The sequence below is a fragment of the Choloepus didactylus genome, chromosome 6 (genome assembly GCF_015220235.1).
Source record: "Choloepus didactylus isolate mChoDid1 chromosome 6, mChoDid1.pri, whole genome shotgun sequence".
In the NCBI taxonomy this organism is placed as follows: domain Eukaryota; kingdom Metazoa; phylum Chordata; class Mammalia; order Pilosa; family Megalonychidae; genus Choloepus; species Choloepus didactylus.
Window position 1 is genome coordinate 121,792,864 of NC_051312.1, and position 18,958 is coordinate 121,811,821.

Sequence of the window (18,958 nt, forward strand, 5' to 3'; positions counted from 1 at the left end):
TCGATTAACCCTTCCTTTCCTCTGTTTCTGATTGATAAAGTGAGGGGATCCCTCAAACACAACTGAACCCAGGTCAAAAATTTTGTTTTCCAGAATATTTCAAAGGACTAATGTTAGACAGAACTTAAGAGAAATGCTGTCTTGGAGAGATCTGAGCTTTAAAAAGGATACTCTTAAATTTTCATACTCAAAAATCACTAATCTTGGTTCTAATTAGCTTTTTTTAAAATAAGAAACAAAAATACTGTTTGTGCTCCTGTGGGGGGGGGGATTGAGTGTAGTTAAAAAAAATTATTTATATCATAAAATCTGAGAGAAAGATGAGGTACAGTACCTGAAAAAGTCACTGCATGCTGCTAACACACAACGATGACATGGAATTATTTCATCTTTCATGATTATTTTGAAATCATAAAAGACATTTTGTTCTCGAAAATTCTGTAGTACCCTTAAGATTTTCTGCCCATGATCTTCTGACACAAGGAAGTTGTTCTCAGGTGAAATTCCGTTACATGAGTTTTGGTGACTGGAATCATATGAATTATCCATAGCCAATCCCAATTGTTCTTAAAACTGGAATGAAAAAAAAAAGTCACCGATGTAGTCAGTCCTAATGAAATTTTCAGTCTCTAAAATTTGCCCTTTGAGTATCAATTACACAAAAATGCTCACCAGGGACAATCATAAGATGGTAATCCTTGTTCTAAACGTTTGTTTTCATGACATTTAATGCTAAATTTGCTTTAAATTTTCATCAATGTTGAGCTTGGTGGAATAAAAAGTATACCATTAAGGGATAACACTCAAAGCTATATAACTGTGCTAAGTAGCAAAATTTGTAAGTTGCATAAATTGTATACAGTTATCTTTTTTCCACATTGCAACTTTCCCCATCATGATTTCAATATATTGCGGGTCCCCATAAGAAATGAAATGGGCATTTGGGGGAGTTTTGCAGAAGCCGCAGATGACCTGCGAAAGCTAGAAATGTGCAGGATTGTTATAAAATAGGCATTCCGGTAGACTCTGGCATCATACAAGAAAAGGCTAAGTCCTTATATGATTCCCTAAAGAAAATGTAGTTGAAGGGTCTACCCCTAAAGATTTTCAAGCCAGCAAAGATTGGTTTAAAATTTTTTAAAAAAGGTTTAGTTTACACAATGTAAAAGTAATGGGAGAAGCAGTGTCTGCTGATCAAGGGCATCTAGGGAGTTTCCTGAAACGCTGGGGAAAAAATTTTTTTATGCAGATTTTCCAGATCCCAGGGGGCAGAGTGCCCCAACCCCCACAATGTGGAAGGGATAACTGTATAAACTAAATATCTTATATAGGATCTTATTACATATCTAATCTTAATATTACACATAAGAGGCATTATTTCTATGGTAGTGATTATTTGGCTACCCCACACACCCCCCCATGCCCTCATCCATTTTTTTCTGGTAGCAAGGAGTTAAAATGTTGATCTTGGAGCATATATTTTATATACCTTTTAAGTTTAGATTTTTAAAAGAGAATTGGTTGAAAAAGAACAGATTAAAATTTTATTAATTACTTATTATAACCTTTGGTAAGCAAGAAAAAGGCAAGCATCAGTCTAAGTTGTCCTATATGAAAGCGAAGAGGAAAATAGCATTTAGTTTTATTTAAAAAGGCCTTTTACAAATCCAACACAGTTGAACAATCCAACACATCTGAAGGTCAGATAATCATGACTTCCCTGAATTCCAAATTCAGCTCCAAGGATAATAGTCTGCACCATCAGAAGAAAGGAAGTGGGAAATAGGAAGGAAAAGAAGACTGGGAATTAGGGGAAACCAGATATATGGGGAACCTTGATTCCCTAGTATAGATAACCCTATTCTGATTATTTGCTGTTTTGCAAACTACCCTAAAATTTACAGGCTTAAAGCACAATTTATTATCTCTCATGGTTTTATGCACTTAGCTGCATATTCTTGCTTTAGGGTCTTTCATATGACTACAGTCAGATGACAGCTGTGTCTGGAGTCATCAGAAGGCTTGACTGGGATAGCTGTCCAATATATGCTTTCTTTATTCACATATCTGATGCTTGAGCTGGGACAGCTAGAACATATGGGGGCTTTTTCTCTCTCTTAATGTGTCTTCTCCATATTGGTAGCTTGTGCTTCCAAACATAATGGCAGTAATCTCAGGGTGGTTGGACTTCTTGCATGGTGGCTTCTCTCTCCTAGAGCAATGGTTCTAAGAGGCCCAGGGGGAAGCTGCAAGTCTTTACCTTGGAAGTCATGCAAATTCACTTCTACCACATTTAAATGATCAAGAGTAAGTCACAGAGCCTGTCTTGATTCAGTGGGAGGGGACTACACAAGATGGGCATGAATACTGAAAGGAATGGCTCACAGGGGATTTTGTTAACTAACCTACCACACCTTCTCAGTTATATGAGCAAATATATTTCCTTTGTGCTTAAGCTACTTTGAGCTGAATTTCTGTGCCTTTCAGATAGTTCTGTCTAATAAAAAGAGGTCTCTTTTGAAAGCTTAGAAATACACATGCATTTGACAAATGAAAACTGCCTGAATCTGTGAAAAGTGTATAAGGTTTGCACTCTAATATGGACTTCATTAGAAATCTAGACTGACCATTAAAATAGAAACTATAACCTACTCTATAGGCTATATTATATAATATATATAGTCTATAACTATAAATAGAAACATGACCAAATTTCGTATTTTAAAATCTAAATTAATATAATTAAAATATTTTCTTCTAATGTTCTACTTAGTACTTTATAATGCTTTATATACTGCTAGTACTGTATGTTAAATTTCACAATATTTTATTAATGACATGTTAAAAAGGTACTTTTTATCACCTAGTCCTTTCTGAATCAAACCATGTTTTATAACTTAAAAGATTAGCTATCTATTTCAAGGATGTTACCAAGTCAATAAGCCCCATTTGGATAGATGATGAAAGGCTTTTTAAATTTTGATTTGTATCTCACTATCCTGGGTTACAAATACAGAATGCAGAAAGAAAACAGTACATTTAAATTTGAAAATATTATTTATTCATACGAATTGCTCATATGATAAACATAACTTTAAAAAGAAAAAAGTTTAACTTACAGAGGCTATCATATGAAGTTGAGAAGTATAAATCTTTATGAAATCTTTAAATTTCAAAGAGTGGTTTTGTCTGAGCTTCCAAAAATGATCCATTCCTGTGTTCTCCGAGGCAGGACCTGGTAATACTCTCCTATGGCTATGTGAATAAACGGTTAACTTTAGGAGTGGGCTATGCAAGCCTGCCTGAAAATAACCTTGGTCTCCCACAGCACTGTTTCCTTGGAAACAGCAGAGTTAACAGATATGGGGAATGTTGTGTCTGTCTGTGTTAATAATTGTGTGGAATTGCAGCTGGGTTGGGGGAGTTTGCATGAGCAAGTAGGCCTTGGGCCTCCAAAAGAGGGATATAAAAGATTAGTGAGTAAAAGAAATTGTTGCTTTTATATGTCAGTGTGGGATCCTGCCCCTCCCCCCCTCCCCACCACCACACACACACTCCTTAATTCTCTTCTAGGGCAGCACTACATACGTCACTAATCTGGGTAAGGGAGCAAATGAAGTTTTGTGTTTGGTAATTGGCAGGCCTCCCAGTGAAATAACAATGCTATACCTACTGTACCTCTTGCTTTACAAACTTCTATAAAGCTAAGTAAAAGTTGCAATAGTTTACAGCCTATTTATGTCTCATGAATTTGATTCACAATTAGAACCCATAACCAAACCTGTGCTGCTGTAGGCTGCTACACAGAAGATCTGCTACTCAAGCTGGACATTGGAGAAGTAGTTTGAAGGGTACTGCAGCATCAGTTGAAGCTCCATTATAAGACTGAGACAGTCTACTACTGCACTGTCCGGTATGTAACCATTAACCAGGGATGGCTATTTACATTCAAATTACTCACAGTTAAATAACATTAGAAATTCAGTTGCTTGATTGAAAAGAAAAGTACAAAACATCAAAATTGGCAGGATGCAGCTAAAGCAATGCTGAGAAGCAAATCTGTAGCACTAAATGCTTATGTTAGAAAAGAATAAAGGTCTCCTAATAATCTAAGCTCCCACCTCAAGGCACTAGAAAAAGAGGAAAAAAATAATGCAAGCAGAAGGAGCAAAGTAATAAAAGGAGGAATATATGAAATTGAAAACAAAACATAGAAAATCAATGAAACAGAAGCTTTATCTTTTCAAAGATCAATAAAATAAACAAACTTTTAGCAAGACAGAAAAAAAAGAGTGAAAACACAAATTACTAATGTTAGTAATAAAACAGGGTATATCACTTACAGCACAGACCCTACAGACATCAAAATGTTAAAGGAATATTACAAACAACTCTATGCACATAAATTTGATAATGCAGATAAAATGGAAACATATCTTGAAAAGTACAAACTACCCTAACCTACTCACTATGTAATAGACAATTTGATCAGCCCTATAAGTATTAAGGAAATTAAATTTATAATTTAAAACCTCCTGAAAAAGAGATCTCCAAGCTAGTTAGGTTCACTGGAAAATTCTACCAAATGTTTCAGGGAGAATTAACATTATTTCTACGCAATCTCTTCCAAAGAATATCTACACGATCTCTTCCAAAGAATAGGAGAGAACACTTTCCCCCACGTTTATAAAGCCAGCATCACTGTGATACCAAAACCAGATAAAGGTGGTACAAATAAACAAACAAAAAGACAAGAGAATCAGTATCACAAATATAGATGCAAAAAATCTTAAAATATCAGTAAGCAGAATTCAGCAATTTATAAAAAGGATTATACAATATGACTAAACAGGGTTTATTCCAGGGATGCAAGGCTGGTTCAATAGTCAGAAATCAATCAATGTAATCCACCATATTAGAAAAATAACATGATTATATAAATCAGTGCAAAAGCATTTAACAAAATCCAACACCCATTCATGATGAAAACTTTCAGCAAACAAGGAATAGAGAGGGAACTTCCTCAACTTGACTCAGAATATCTACAAAAATTCTACAGCTAACATCATAATTAATGGTGAAAAACGTTCCCTCAAAAAATGAGGAACAAGGAAAGGATGTTTGATCTTACTACTGCTATTCATCATAGTACTGGAAGCTCTAGCCAGCACCAGTAAGGCAAGAAAATAAAATAAAAAGCATACACATGAGAAGGGAAGCAATAAAACTATCTCCATTTGCAGATGATATGATGGTCTATGTAGAAAATACCAAGAAATCTACAGGAAAAAACAAAACAAAACAACAAACTCATGGAACTCATAAGTCAGTTCAGCAAAGTCATAGGATACAAATGGTGCAGAAGAAACTGGATTTACATAGGCAAAAAAATGAACCTCAACCTAAACCTCACACTTTATACAAAAATTAATTCAAAATAGGCTGTAGATTCAAATGTAAAACATAAAACTATAAAGCTTTTAGAAGAAAATATTCCTGACCAGGAGTTAGTCAATGAATTCTTAGACATGATATCAAAAGCATGATCCACAAGATCCATAAAAGAAAAAATACTGATAGACTAGATTTTATCATGATCAAAAACCTTTCCTCTGTGAAAAACCCTGCTAAGAGGATGAAAGACAAGGTACAGACTGGGAGAAAATATTTGCAAACCAGAAATCTGACTCATACCTGTTAGATATAAAAACTTTCAAAACTCAACAGTATAAACCAAAAAACCCATTTTAAAAACTGGCAAAAGACATGATGAGACAGTTCAGCAAAGAGGATATACAGGTGGCAAATAAGCACATGAAAAGATGTTCAACATTAGTCATTAGGGAAATATCAATGATATCAATGAGATATCACAATACACCTATCAGAATGGCTAGAATATTAAAAAAAAAAAGTGACAATGCCAAATGCTTGTGCAAATGTGGATAAACTGGATCTTGCGTATATTACTGGTGTTAAATGGCTAGCTTTTAAAGAAACTGCCAAACTATTTCCACTAAACATATACTTACTATATGACCTAGCAATCGTATACCTTGAACATGATTTTTCATAGCAGCTTTATCTGTATAGCCCAAAAATGGAAACCACCCAAATGTCCCTCAATAGATTAAACTATTGAGTTAATAGTTTGTTAAACGAACTATGGTCATCCATACAGTGGAATACTCTTCACCAATAAAAAGGACAACTACTTAGATGGATCTCAGGACATTATGATGAGTGAAAAAACCAATCTCAAAAGGCTACATGCTGTATGATTCCATTTATATACACTTCTCAAAATGGCAAAATTATAGAGATGGAAAACAGATTAGTGGTTGCCAGGGATTGTTGATGGTAAGAGGGAGGGTGTAGGCATGACCATAAAGGGTAGCATGATGAAGATCTTTGTATTGATCTGTTGTGATGTATATTTGTGGTGATGGTTACAAGATTCTACACATGTGATAAAATGACCTGAACTATATACACACATTGCACAAATGTCAAATTCCTGGTTTTTGTTTTGTATTATAATTATGAAGTATATAACCATTAGGGAAATTGAATGAAGGGTATATGACACACTCTGTACTATCTTGGCACCTTTCTTGAATATATATAATTATTTCAAAATAAGAATTAAAAGAAAAAGGCAAATTTCAATTTCAATTCAGAAATTATTTTGGTATTTCAGTTTTGTTCTTGTTTGAAACACTTAGAAAATGCAACAACAACAAAAAACCCACAAAACATCATTTTAGTTTTGGTATAAATTGATTCCCCAATATTTAAAAATAAGTTGAAAATAAATGAAACAGTGAAAAGTATCCAAACTAGAGACTTTCAAAGGATAAAAACCTAAACTTTTGATTCCTCTGCATAGTGACATTTGTCTTGAAAATATCAATTTAAAAAATGCCAGCCATAAACAGATTTTAATTAATTTCATTGTCATTAAAAACATGCATGCTATTTGGAGCTTGTGTTGGATTACATCAATTATTGAGGTTCATGATTCACAAATAGGAAATGAAACCAATGATATGTAAGAATAAAGTTATTTTTTCTATAAATATTAATGAAATAAACTTTACTAGAAATTTTCAAGTATCCTAAAATAATATATTAGCATAATAAATAGCTATTCACTTTTATAAAGTGGTTAAAAGATAAAGCCTGCCATGACAAAATGACAAACATAGAATGACAAATTTGAGAAGCTGAAATTTCCATTTCTTAAATTGGTGTGAGTAAATCTCTAATTGTACTGGTGTATTTTGCAAAAAACAAAGAACATAGGTTTGGAGCCAGAGGAACAGAGTTGTAAATGGCCCATCACATACTGGTGACTTCTTACCTAAGCTCTCTGAAGCTTTGGCTTTCTCATTTGGTAAGGTGGAACACCTATCACACTGGACTGTTGTGATGCTTAAATGATATCATGAATATTAAATGAATATTGATAAGTGGTGTATAAATATTAATTATGAAAACCAACAATACCTTACACATATAGCCAATATCATTATTAACTGTTAAACAATTCTTAATTCTTGGTAAAAGATGTGTAAGGCAATTCTTTTCTTCCAATATTCTGAAAATTCAATATATTTCTTTGATTTTAAGACAGTTTTTTGAAACTTAACAACTTTAAAATTGGGATGCATCTTACAATCACTTTTGGTCAGGTGGCAGTCATGACTATATTTGTCATCACATGAGTATGTACATCAGAATTGGAAGACTGGGTATCAGAAACTTGAAGAAAACCTTGGGGACAATAATGAATGCTCTTTTAAGAAATGCTACATCACTAACTCTCTCTCTCTTTTTTTTTTAATTGAGATTGTTCACATACCATACAATTATCCAAAGATCCAAAGTGTACAATCAGTTGCCCATGGTACCATCATACAGCTGTGCATCCATCACCACAAGTAATTTTTTTTCAATTTTTAGAACATTTTCATTATTCCAGAAAGGAGATAAAGACAAAAAAAGGAAACTCAAATCCTCTCATACCGCTAACCACCACCCCCACTCCATTATTGATTCACAGTTTTGATATAGTACATTTGTTTCTGTTGATGAAAGAATGTTAAAATACTACTAATTGTAGTATATAGTTTGCAATAGGTATATATTTTTCCCTATATGCCCCTCTATTATTAACTTCTAGTTATAGTGTCATACATTTGTTCTACTTAATGAGAGAGATTTCTAGTATTTGTACAGTTAATCCATGGACATTGTCCACCACAAGATTCACTGTTTTACACATTCCCATCTTTTAACCTCCAACTTTCCTTCTGGTGACATACATGACTGTAAGTTTACCCTTTCTACCACATTCACATCCCATTCAGCACTGTTAGTTATTCTCATAATGTACTACCATCACCTTGTCCATTTCCAAGCGTTTAAGTTCACCCTAGTTGAACATTCTGCTCATAATAAGCAACGGCTCCCCATTCTTTAGCCTTGTTCTATATCCTGGTAACTTATATTTCATGTCTGTGAGTTTACATATTACAATTAGTTCCTATCAGTGAGACCCTGCAATATTTGTCCTATGTATCTGTCTTATTTCACTCAATATAGTGCCCTCAAGGTTTCTTCATCGACCCATTATTTTTAAGGCGGCTTTGTTCACACACCATACATTCTGTCCTAAGTAAACAATCTATGGTTCCTGTATAGTCATGTATTTATGTATTCAGCACCATTGCCTCTATCTATATAAGGATAACTCCATTTCTTCCACAAAGAAGGAGGAAGAGTCAAAGAAGATAGAGAGACAAAAGAAAAAGAAAAAAGAAAGAGAGAAAAAACAAAACAAAACAAAACATGACAGCTAGGAAGCAAAAAAAGGAAAGACAGCATTAAACTAAAGTAGAATAAGAGCCAGACAACATCACCAATGCCAAGAGTCCCAAACATTTCCCCTATGTTCCCCACCGCAAATGCATTTAGTTTTGGTATATTGCCTTTGTTATATTAAAGGAAGCATAATACAATGTTTCTGTTAATTATATCTCTAGTTCATATTTATTGTATTTCCCCCCAATGCCACCCTATTTTTAACACCTTGCAATGTTGACATTCATCTGTTCTACCTCATGTAAAAACATATTTGTACCTGTTATCACAATTGTTGAGCACCCTAGGTTTCAGTGAGTGACACAGTCCCAGTCTTTATCATTCCTCTTTCCTTCTGGTGTCCCACATGCTCCTAACCTTCCTCTTTCAACCATACTCACAGTCATCTTTGTTCAGTGTACTTACATTGCTGTGCTACTATCTCCCAAAACTGCGTTCCAAATCTCTCACTCCTGTCTTTTCCTTTTGGTCTGTAGTGCTCCCTTTAGTGTTTCCTGTAGAGCAGGTATCTTGTTCACAAACTATGTCATTGTCTGTTTGTCAGAGAACATTTTAAGCTCTCCCTCATATTTGAAGGACAGTTTTGCCAGATACAGGATTCTTGGTTGGTGGATTTTCCCTTTCAGTATCTTAAATATATCACCCACTTTATTCTTGCCTCCATGGTTTCTACTGAGAAATCCACACATAGTCTTATCAAGTTTCCTTTGTATGTGAATCACTTTTCTCTTGCTGCTTTCGGGATTCTCTCTTTATCTTTCACATTTGATAATCTGATTATTAAGTATCTTGGCATAGGCCTATTCAGACCTCTTCTGTTTGGGGTACGCTGCACTTCTGGGATCTGTGATAGTATGTCTTTCATAGGAGATGGAAAATTTTCATTGATTATTTCCTCTATTATTGTTTCTGCCCCTTTTCCTTTCTCTTCTCCTTCTGGGACACCCATGACGCAAACATTCCTGTGTTTTGTGTTGTCATTCAATTCCCAGAGACATTGCTCATATTTTTGCATTCTTTTTTCTATCTGTTCTTTTGTGTGTAGGCTTTCAGGTGTCTTTTTCTCCAGTTCCTGAGTGTTTTCTTCTGCTGTTGTATGTCTCCATTGTGTCTTTCCTCTCTTGTGTTGTGCGTTTCATTTCCACAGATTCTGCCAGTTGTTTTTTTGAAGTTTCAATTTCTACCTTTTGTACACCCAGTGTTTTCATTATATGCTTCACCTGTTTTGCCATCTCTTCCATAAACTTTTTTAATTGATTTAGCATTAATTATTTAAATTCCTGTGTCTCAGTTGAAGTGTAAGTTTGTTCCTTTGACTGGGCCATAACTTTGTTTTTCTTAGGTTGTAGTTTTCTGTTATCTAGGCATCTGGTTTCCTTGGTTACCCAGTCAGGTTTTCCCAGACCAGAATGGGCTCAGGCCTTGGAAGGAGGCAATAGTATCCGGTTTCCCTGAGGGTGTCTTAGAAGATTGATACACTCTGTGAGGCCTCAAGTCATTGTGGTTTTCTGCCTAGCAGGTGGCTCCTGTCAGCCTATCACTTCAGACTTGTGTAAGGAGGTGTGGCCTGTGGCTGTTTTGCCCCAGGCTCTGGGGTCTGGTTCTTAATGGAAGGTGGGTAGTAGAGCTGGGCCCCACCTCTTTCCTCTTAGGGAAGATACACCCTCTGGGGAGATGTCATTTGCATTTGAGTAGCTCTCTGACTCTGCTCTCTCCACCCTTGTCTGGGTCAGAGCACTGGGAACTGAAAATGGTTGAGGGTTTCTCCACTGAGTGAAAAAAGGGACAAAAAGCCCCCCTTCAGGGCCAGTCTGCAGCCACCCTCAGTTTCACTCATCAGCCAGAGATAGCACCTGGTCCTCTAGGCTCCCTCTCCCTCCCAGAGAGGTCCTCTGGCTCTCCAAGGTCAGTCATCACCAAAAGCCTCTGTCTTCTTGTTGGGGATTCATAGCTTGTATTGAGCAGTCCATATTTGTTAATTAAAACCTCAGTTGGAGTTGGGCTGAGCCACATTTGCTTGCTCAGAGAGTGGCGCTCTCTATCACAGTGAAGTTTTACAGTTTGGGCTGCTGGTGAGGAGTGGGGGCTCTCGGCTTGGATCCACAGTTTTTACTTACAGATTTTATGCTGCGATCTCGGGCATTCCTCCCAATTCAGGTTGGTATATGATGAGTGGACAGTCACGTTTGTCCCCCTGTAGTTATTCCAGATTATTTACTAGCTTCCACTCCTCTCTATGCCACCATCTTTTAATTACTCTCATTAATACTCTTAATGACAGAAAACTTGTGGATAAACATGGACATTGATATGCTAAGTTTAAAAGTGAATCAGATCAGGGATTTGATGCTGAAGGACTCCAGAATGTTCAGCAGGATTGACTGTATACATCTAGAAATAGATAGCGTAATACTGTGTGATGGTAGTACAATATTGTAGGTACACTTAACAAAGATGTCTGTGAGTAAAGCTGAAAGAGGTAGGATAGGGAAATGTATAACACCAGAGGTAAAGATAGATGATAAAGACTGGGATTGTATAAGTTGGCAAAAATTGGAGTGGCCAATGACTGTTACTAAATGTACAAATATAAAAATGTTTTTACATGTGGGAGAACAAATGAATGTCAGCCATGCAGAGTGTTGAAAAGGGATGTGTGCCAGTTTGAATGTACTGTGTCCCCCAAACGCCATTATCTTTGATGTAGTCTTGTGGGGCAGACGTTTTGGTGCTGATTAGATTTGCTTGGAATGGGCCTCACCCAGCTGTGGGTGATGACTCTGATGAGATATTCCCATGGAGGCATGGCCCCACCCATTCAGGGTGGGCCTCGATCAGTGGAGCCATATAAATGAGCTGACTCAAAGAGAAGGAACTCAGTGCAGCTGTGAGTGACATTTTGAAGAGGAGCAAGCTTGCTAGAGAGGAACGTCCTGGGAGAAAGCCATTTTGAAACCAGAACTTCGGAGCAGACGCCAGCCACGTGCCTACCCAGCTAATGGAGGTTTTCTGGACACCGTTGGCCATCCTCCAGTGAAGGTACCCAGTTGCTTGGACACTTTATGGCCTTAAGACTGTAACTGTGTAACCAAATAAACCCCTTTTATAAAAGCCAATCCATCTCTGGTGTTTTGCATTCCGCAGCATTAGTAAACTAGAACAGGATGGTATTTGGGAAAAAACATAATCAAAGCAAACTGGAGTCTATGGTCAACAGTAACATTGTAATATGCTTCCATTAAATGTAACAAAGGTGATACAACAAAGCTAAATGTCTGTAAGAGAGGGTTACAAGGGAGTGATATGGGATTCTTGGTAAGTGGTGTTCTTTTCTGTTCTTACTGTTATATTTTATTGTATGATATGTTATTTTTCTTTTCATCATCTTTTTTATTTGCTAAAATAAAAAAAAAAAAACCTTTTTTTTTGTAGTTAAAAAAAAAAATGCTCACAGCGGCATTATTCATAATAACCAAAAGGTGGAAACAACCTAAATGCCTATCAACTGATGAATGGATAAACAAAATGTGGCAGCTTCATACAGTGGAAAATGATTCAGCCATAAAAAGACATGCTACAGTGTGAATGAAGCTTGGAAATACTATGCTAAGTGAAACAGGCCAGCCAAAAAAGACCTCATATCATATAAAATGTCCAAAAGAGGCAAATACATAGAGACAGAAAGGAGACTATTGATTGCCAGAGTCTGGGGGTTGGGGGCAGAGAATATGGGAGAGACTGCTAATGGGTAGGGGGTTAACCTTTTGGGGTCATTGAAAATGTTCTCGAATGAGATTGTGGTGATGGTTGCAAACTTCTATGAATATACTTAAAAACACTGAATTGTACATTTAAAAAAAAGTAAATCAGAGAGTTACACTGAATTTGAAGAAGATTCAGCGAGTTAATTTTGCTTATATTTCTTATATATGTACAAAGATGATAAGCTATTAAAAATCTATGTCTAATGAATGCACAACTATATGATAATACCATAAACCACTGATTGTACACTTCGGATGATTATCTAGTATATGAATATACCTCAATAAAATTGCATTTTAAAAAAAATCTATGTCTAAAGAAATCTAAAAGAGCACTTTCAATAAGTATAAAAATTTGAAGTGATAAAGAATCATGTCTGAATTAAATTGGTAGCATTTTTTTTACTAGAACATAAAATAATAGTGTATTTTATAAGTTTAAGCTTCAATAGAACACTTTTCTGCTCATGAAAACATTTAATTTCCAAAGTTATTACTCTTGTTCTATTAATGTCTTGCATTAAAATTTGATTTAAATAATTAACTCAATAAAGTAGAAGAACCAAGCCTGTGATATGAAGTAATAACAAAAAAGCTTAAGCTGTGCTCTGACTGATGTGGGCTTTGATTTCATTGGGTTCTCTGGTGCTATTAATTTGGTCACTGATGCTTCAAAATAGAGCATGCTTTCTGGCCTATTGTCTTTAACTCATTTTTATTATGGAGTGCTAACTCTATGCCAGGCACTGAATTAAAAACTTGAGAGAGCATGGAGAATAAAGGCAGATATAGTCCCTGACTTCTTGTTAAGTATCTCATGAGGAAGTCTGACAGTTGATAAGTCGCAAAAATAGATAATTATGAATTCTTATAAATACTGTGAAGAAACAACTGGAAAATGGATACAAAAACCAACAGTGGGAGGAATCCAACTTCAGACAATAATGGTAAGTAACATAGCAACTTACTATGCACCAGACTCTGTACTACATGCTTTACATATTTTTTTTAATTCTCACAAAGAAAATAATATTATTATTCCACTTTACATATAGGGAATACAAAATTTGAGAAGTTAAATAATTTGCTGAAGGTCACAAAGCAAGTAAGGGGGTAGCTTGGAATGAGAACCCAGGCAGTCTGGCTTCAGAGTCCTTGCTCTCATCCACTACAATATTAGGGAGAGTCTTTCTGAGAAAGTGCCATTTAAGTTGAGACCTGAATGATGAGAAAGAAAGAGCCAGACTGAGGCAAGGGATTGGTGGAGGAAATCTTGTACAAAGCCTAATGTGGGAACAAAATCTTTCAGTTTTAGGAAATGAAAGTAGGCCACTTTGCCTGAAGTACAGTGAATGAGAACCAGAATGTCCGGAGATAGGGCTACAGAAGGCACATGCTTCCTCACACAGCATCCTACAAAAAACAAGGAGTTGGGATTTTATTCTCAGTGCAATAGGAACCACTGAAGACTTTAAACTGGGCAGTGACATGATCTTTTTTTTTTTTTTTTAAATATCTTCCTGGCTAATGTGTGAACCAGAAAGGGTAAGAGATATAAAGTCTAAATCACTTATTCAACAGATCTTAGAACATTTACAGAGTAGCTCTTATTGTGGCAGATACTGTTCTAGATACTGGGGATACATCCAAAACAATATAGACAAAGTTCTTGTCTTAGTTTGCCAGGGCTGCTATAACCAATGCCACAAACTGGTTGGCTTAAATGACAAGAATTTATTGGCTCACAGTTTGCAGGATAGAAGTCCAAAATCAAGGTATCGACAGATCATGCTTTCTCCAAAGTCTGTAGCCTTCTGGTGGTGACTTGTTGGCAATCTATCTCTGTCTCTGTCACATGGCAATCCATCTCCACCTCCTCTGGCTTCTACTCCCCCTACTCAGTTGTCTATGTCTAGATTTCCTTTCCTCATAAGGATTCCAGTCATACTGGATTAAGACCCACCCTGATTCAATGTGGTCTCTTCAAAGATCCTATTTACAAATGACTCCACACCCACAGAACTAGGGGTTAGACTTGAACATGTCTATATGGAGGACATGATTTCAATTTACCACAGTTCTCCACTCCCGAGTATGCTTTAGTGTGGTGAACACACACACACAATTTCTCCCACTTCACTGGACCATTTCCATCAGCATATAAATTCTGATACCTCCCACCTTAAACATCAAGCAGACAAAAACTCTATCCTTTGATCTTTTATTCCCCTGTAGCTACCATTCCATTTTTCTTCTCCTTAATCCAGAAAAACTTCTAAAGAACAGTCGATGGTAATGTCACCTCCTATCATCTTAACCCACTCTGATCACATTTCTTCTCTTTTACCCTACTTAAAACAGCTGTCAATGTCACCACACTACCATCTTACAAAGGCAAATACTCACTTCTCTTTCCTTGCCTTAATTTCTCATTAGTATCCACATTGTTAATTATTCTCCCCTTCTTGAAACACTCATCTCTTAATTTTTGTGCACTACACTCTCCATATTTCCTACCATGCAGGCCTTGACTTCTCAGTCTAGTTAGGAGGCAGTGTAGCAAAGTGATTAAGATCATGGACTTCTAGTATTATCTCTGAAGACAATTTGGTCCAGGAGGGCTTACAGCATAAAGGACAGGCACAGGAAGAGAATGCTCCCCTTTCTCCTGCAGGCTAGAAAACGAATCAGTATTTCAGGTGGTTCAGACTAGAGTGTTAACAGTGGAGATGGAAAGAAATGGATGGATTTTAGCTCTACTTTAGAAGTTGAACCAATAAGACTTTGGGTTGCATTGGATATAAGGATTGAAGTTTCCTCCTTAGTAACTGGTAGGATTATGGAGTTACTTACTGAAGTCTTGGATAGGAAAAGGTTTGAGAAGGAGTAAAGTTTAAGTTGTAGCTCAATAAAAAGTTAATGAACATTATATAAAAATCACTGAATCACAGAGATGATTTTATTTAATGCCTTTCCATTGAAACTGAGACCTGGTAAAGGTTCGTTATTTACCCAAGGTCACACAGATAATTGGGTTGTAGACCTGGAAACAGAATTCAAGTATCCCAGAATGCTGCTAAGAAGCCACAGACCAGGTTCAGCCAAGATAGCTATTACTCACAAACTTGTTAGGCCTCTTTTTATTATTTTAGTCCTGACAAATGTTTTCCTCCTAAAAAATGCAATAAAAAATATTTTAATAAAATTTTGGGGTTTAGTGAATATAGTTAGGTGAGTTATTAACTGCAAACTTTATATTACTTTAAGAAAACAAGTGAGGAAAGTAAAGGTAGACAAAATATAAAAATCAGTAATATCCTATGAGAAGAGTTAAATCTATTAAAAAAATCAATAAAAACAGCATTTATAGATTGCATAGTATCTGTTAAAGGTAAGCTCTATAGGGAATTCCTTCTCAAGTGGCTTACATTTTAATTTGCAAGATAATACACATTTAAATAGTTTAGGACAACAGCAGAGATGTTATAAGAAAATACTAGAACAATTACCAAATGATGATAGAGACAATACCTTTTATAAAGAAAGGACTAGGATAGGCTTAAGAGATGTAAGGTTTGAGCTAAGCCTTGAAGGACAGCTAAGATTTTAAAAAGTAGATAGGGGAAAAAAAAAAAAAAAAGTAGAATAGGGAAGGGGATTACATTCAGCAATCCTATAAAGAGTGTCCAGTGGATGAGATTTGTTCCAGAAATGCAAAGGTGATTCAACATAATGAAAATCAATCAGTGGCATATGGGAATGGCATTAAGAGGATGAAGGGGAAAAAAACAAATACATGATCATCTCAGTTGATACAGAAAAATCATTTGACAAAATCTAACACCCTTTAATGATAAAAAAAATACTCAACAAACTAGGGATAGAAGGGAACTTCTTCACCATGATACAGGCATTTATGATAAAACCATACCTAGTATCATACTCAAAGGGGAAAGACTGAAAGCTTTCCCCTTAAGGTCAGGAACAAGATAAGGATGGATCACTTTTGCCACTTCTGTTCAACATTGTACTGGAAATTCTAGTTAGAGCAATCAGGCAAAAGGAAAAAAAAGAAAAGAAAAAAGCAACCAAATTGGAAAGGAAGAAGTAAAATCATCTCTATTCACAGATAATATGATCTTATATAGAGAAAATCCTAAAGAATTCACATAAAAACTATTAGAGTTAATAAATGAATTCAGCAAAGTTGCAGCATCAAGTTGCAATCAAGAGTAATTAACAATTCAAAAAGGAAATTAAGAAAGCAATTCTATTTACACTAACATCAAAAGGAATAAAAAAAGTAGGAATAAATTTAACCAAGTACAATGAAAACTACAAAATGTTTTGAAAGAAATTTAAGAAGACCTCAAAAAATGGAAAGACAATCGATGTTCATTGATTTGAAGACTTACTATTGTTAATACGGCAAATACTTCCCAAAGCGATCTACAGATTCAATGTGGTCCTTATTGAAATCCCAACAGCCTTAAATGTACAGGGTTCCTATTTGCAATGACAGAAATATTTTGGTAATAGATAGTGGTGATGGTAGCCCAACATTCTAAGCACAGTTAACATCACTGAAATATACATCTGAATGTGATTAAATGGGGAAATGTTAGATTGTATATATGGTAACAACAAACTTTTTTTTTAAATCCATGGAAGTACTCTATGCAGCAAATCCTAACTTAAACCATGGACTTTAGTTAACAGTACAGTTAGAAAAGTATGCTATCATCAATTGTAACAAATATTCCACACCAATGCAAGGTGTTGGTGATGGGGAGGTGTTCGGGAATCCTGTATTTTATGCATGATTGTTCTGTAAACCCACAGCTTCTCTAATAAAGAAACAAACAAACAAAAAAAAGTAAAAAAGAAACAGAATTCCAATGGCCTTTTTGCAGAAATGGAAAAGTTGATCCTAAAATTTATATGGAATTGAAAGGGACACCAAACAGCCAAAACAATCTTGAAAAAGAAGGGTGTCACTAGGGCATGAGCTAGGGAAGGAGAGTGGGGAGAGTGAGCTATTTTAGATTGGGTGGACACAGAGACATTCTCTTTGGTGTGACATTTGAACTGAGTCCTGAATGATACAGAGGAACAAGTAATGTGATGAGGAGAGGAAAAGAGTATTGTAGGCAGAGAGAACAAGTACAAATAACCTCTATGTTACCCAGCTGTATATTAGAATTCAGAGCTTAGTTTAGTGGTAAAAGAATAGAATCTGAATTCTTAAACCTAAACTTAAATAATTTCAGAAATTCTCTTTCTGAGCTGAGTTTCTAATCACTGAAGAACATTTGTGATAATGTATATAGAAGTGTTTTAGCAAGAGAAAAGTTTTATACGCTAATTATAAAATTAATCAGTTCAAAAAGACAGGAATTGAAAAAGTTCTAGTATGATGCTTAGATACATAAAAGTTAAAAATGGAGAACTGAGCTCTGAACTTTGTTGATACAGGTATCATTAGAGTACTTTGTACTCTACATATGATAATTATACTTTTTTTATTGTAGTTCTTTATATACAAGTTTTATCTGCCTTGCCAGACTGTAAGATTCCTGTGGGTGGTAAGCAGATATAGAAAGCAGATCTTAAATATGGCACCTGACACAGGATTTTTGTAAATATTAGCTGAATGTGTCAAGTCAGCAATTCATTTTATAGCCCATTGAGTATTTGTGTATATGTGTGTGCTCAAAATTCCATTTACTTGTAAAGGATTCTAGGGGGATCATAATATCACAAAAAGTTAATGGAAACAATTATGGATAGAATAGAACCCATCTTAAAGAGGACGGAAAGAGTTGGCAGGTAACTGAGTTCATTCCCACTGCTAGCTTCTTGGTTTATGTTCCCTGACAGCCAAAGGAAAAAAGATGCTGAATCCTACAGTACAGTACTTATTCTAGTATAAAGTTAGGCATTTGCATTTTTCTGCAGAGATGAACTTTTCCCTGGACCCAAACCGCAGAGGACTTTGATCACGTGGGCTCTCATATAAGCGTCATCTGCAGTCTACATGGAACTATGTAAACAGAAACTTCAATATGGCCCTTCATAAAGACAGAAGAAATAACTGAGCAAAGGCACGGAGTAAAATCTGAAGAACTGCTTAAGTTATTTACTGGCTTTTGCTACTAATAGGGCAAGAACCTCTGTTAGGATGTGGAAACACTGATGCTTCAACAATAGCATTCTTGGTTTCTCCTAAGTCTCCGGACCAGTCTTGATAATCCCAAAACTACACCTGGGTCACTTCATCGCTGCAATAAAAGGTCAGTATTAGCCCA

General features: G+C 35.7%; 1 protein-coding gene across 3 annotated transcripts in view; it reads right to left on the reverse strand.

The window, feature by feature from the left end:
• The window catches only part of KBTBD3 (kelch repeat and BTB domain containing 3), a 30,660-nt gene that overhangs the window by 11,050 nt on the left and 652 nt on the right, over positions 1-18,958 (reverse strand). The window contains exons 1-2 of one of the 3 annotated variants that reach the window (XM_037841273.1): positions 17,066-17,404; positions 335-573 (exon numbers count right to left, since the gene is read on the reverse strand). In XM_037841273.1, the coding sequence (XP_037697201.1) occupies positions 335-549 (215 nt within the window). In that variant the 5' untranslated portion in view covers positions 550-573; positions 17,066-17,404. Of the gene's footprint in view, positions 1-334; positions 574-3,119; positions 3,479-17,065; positions 17,405-18,958 lie in introns of those variants that run through there. The other 2 variants (XM_037841272.1, XM_037841271.1) reach the window with 2 other exon arrangements.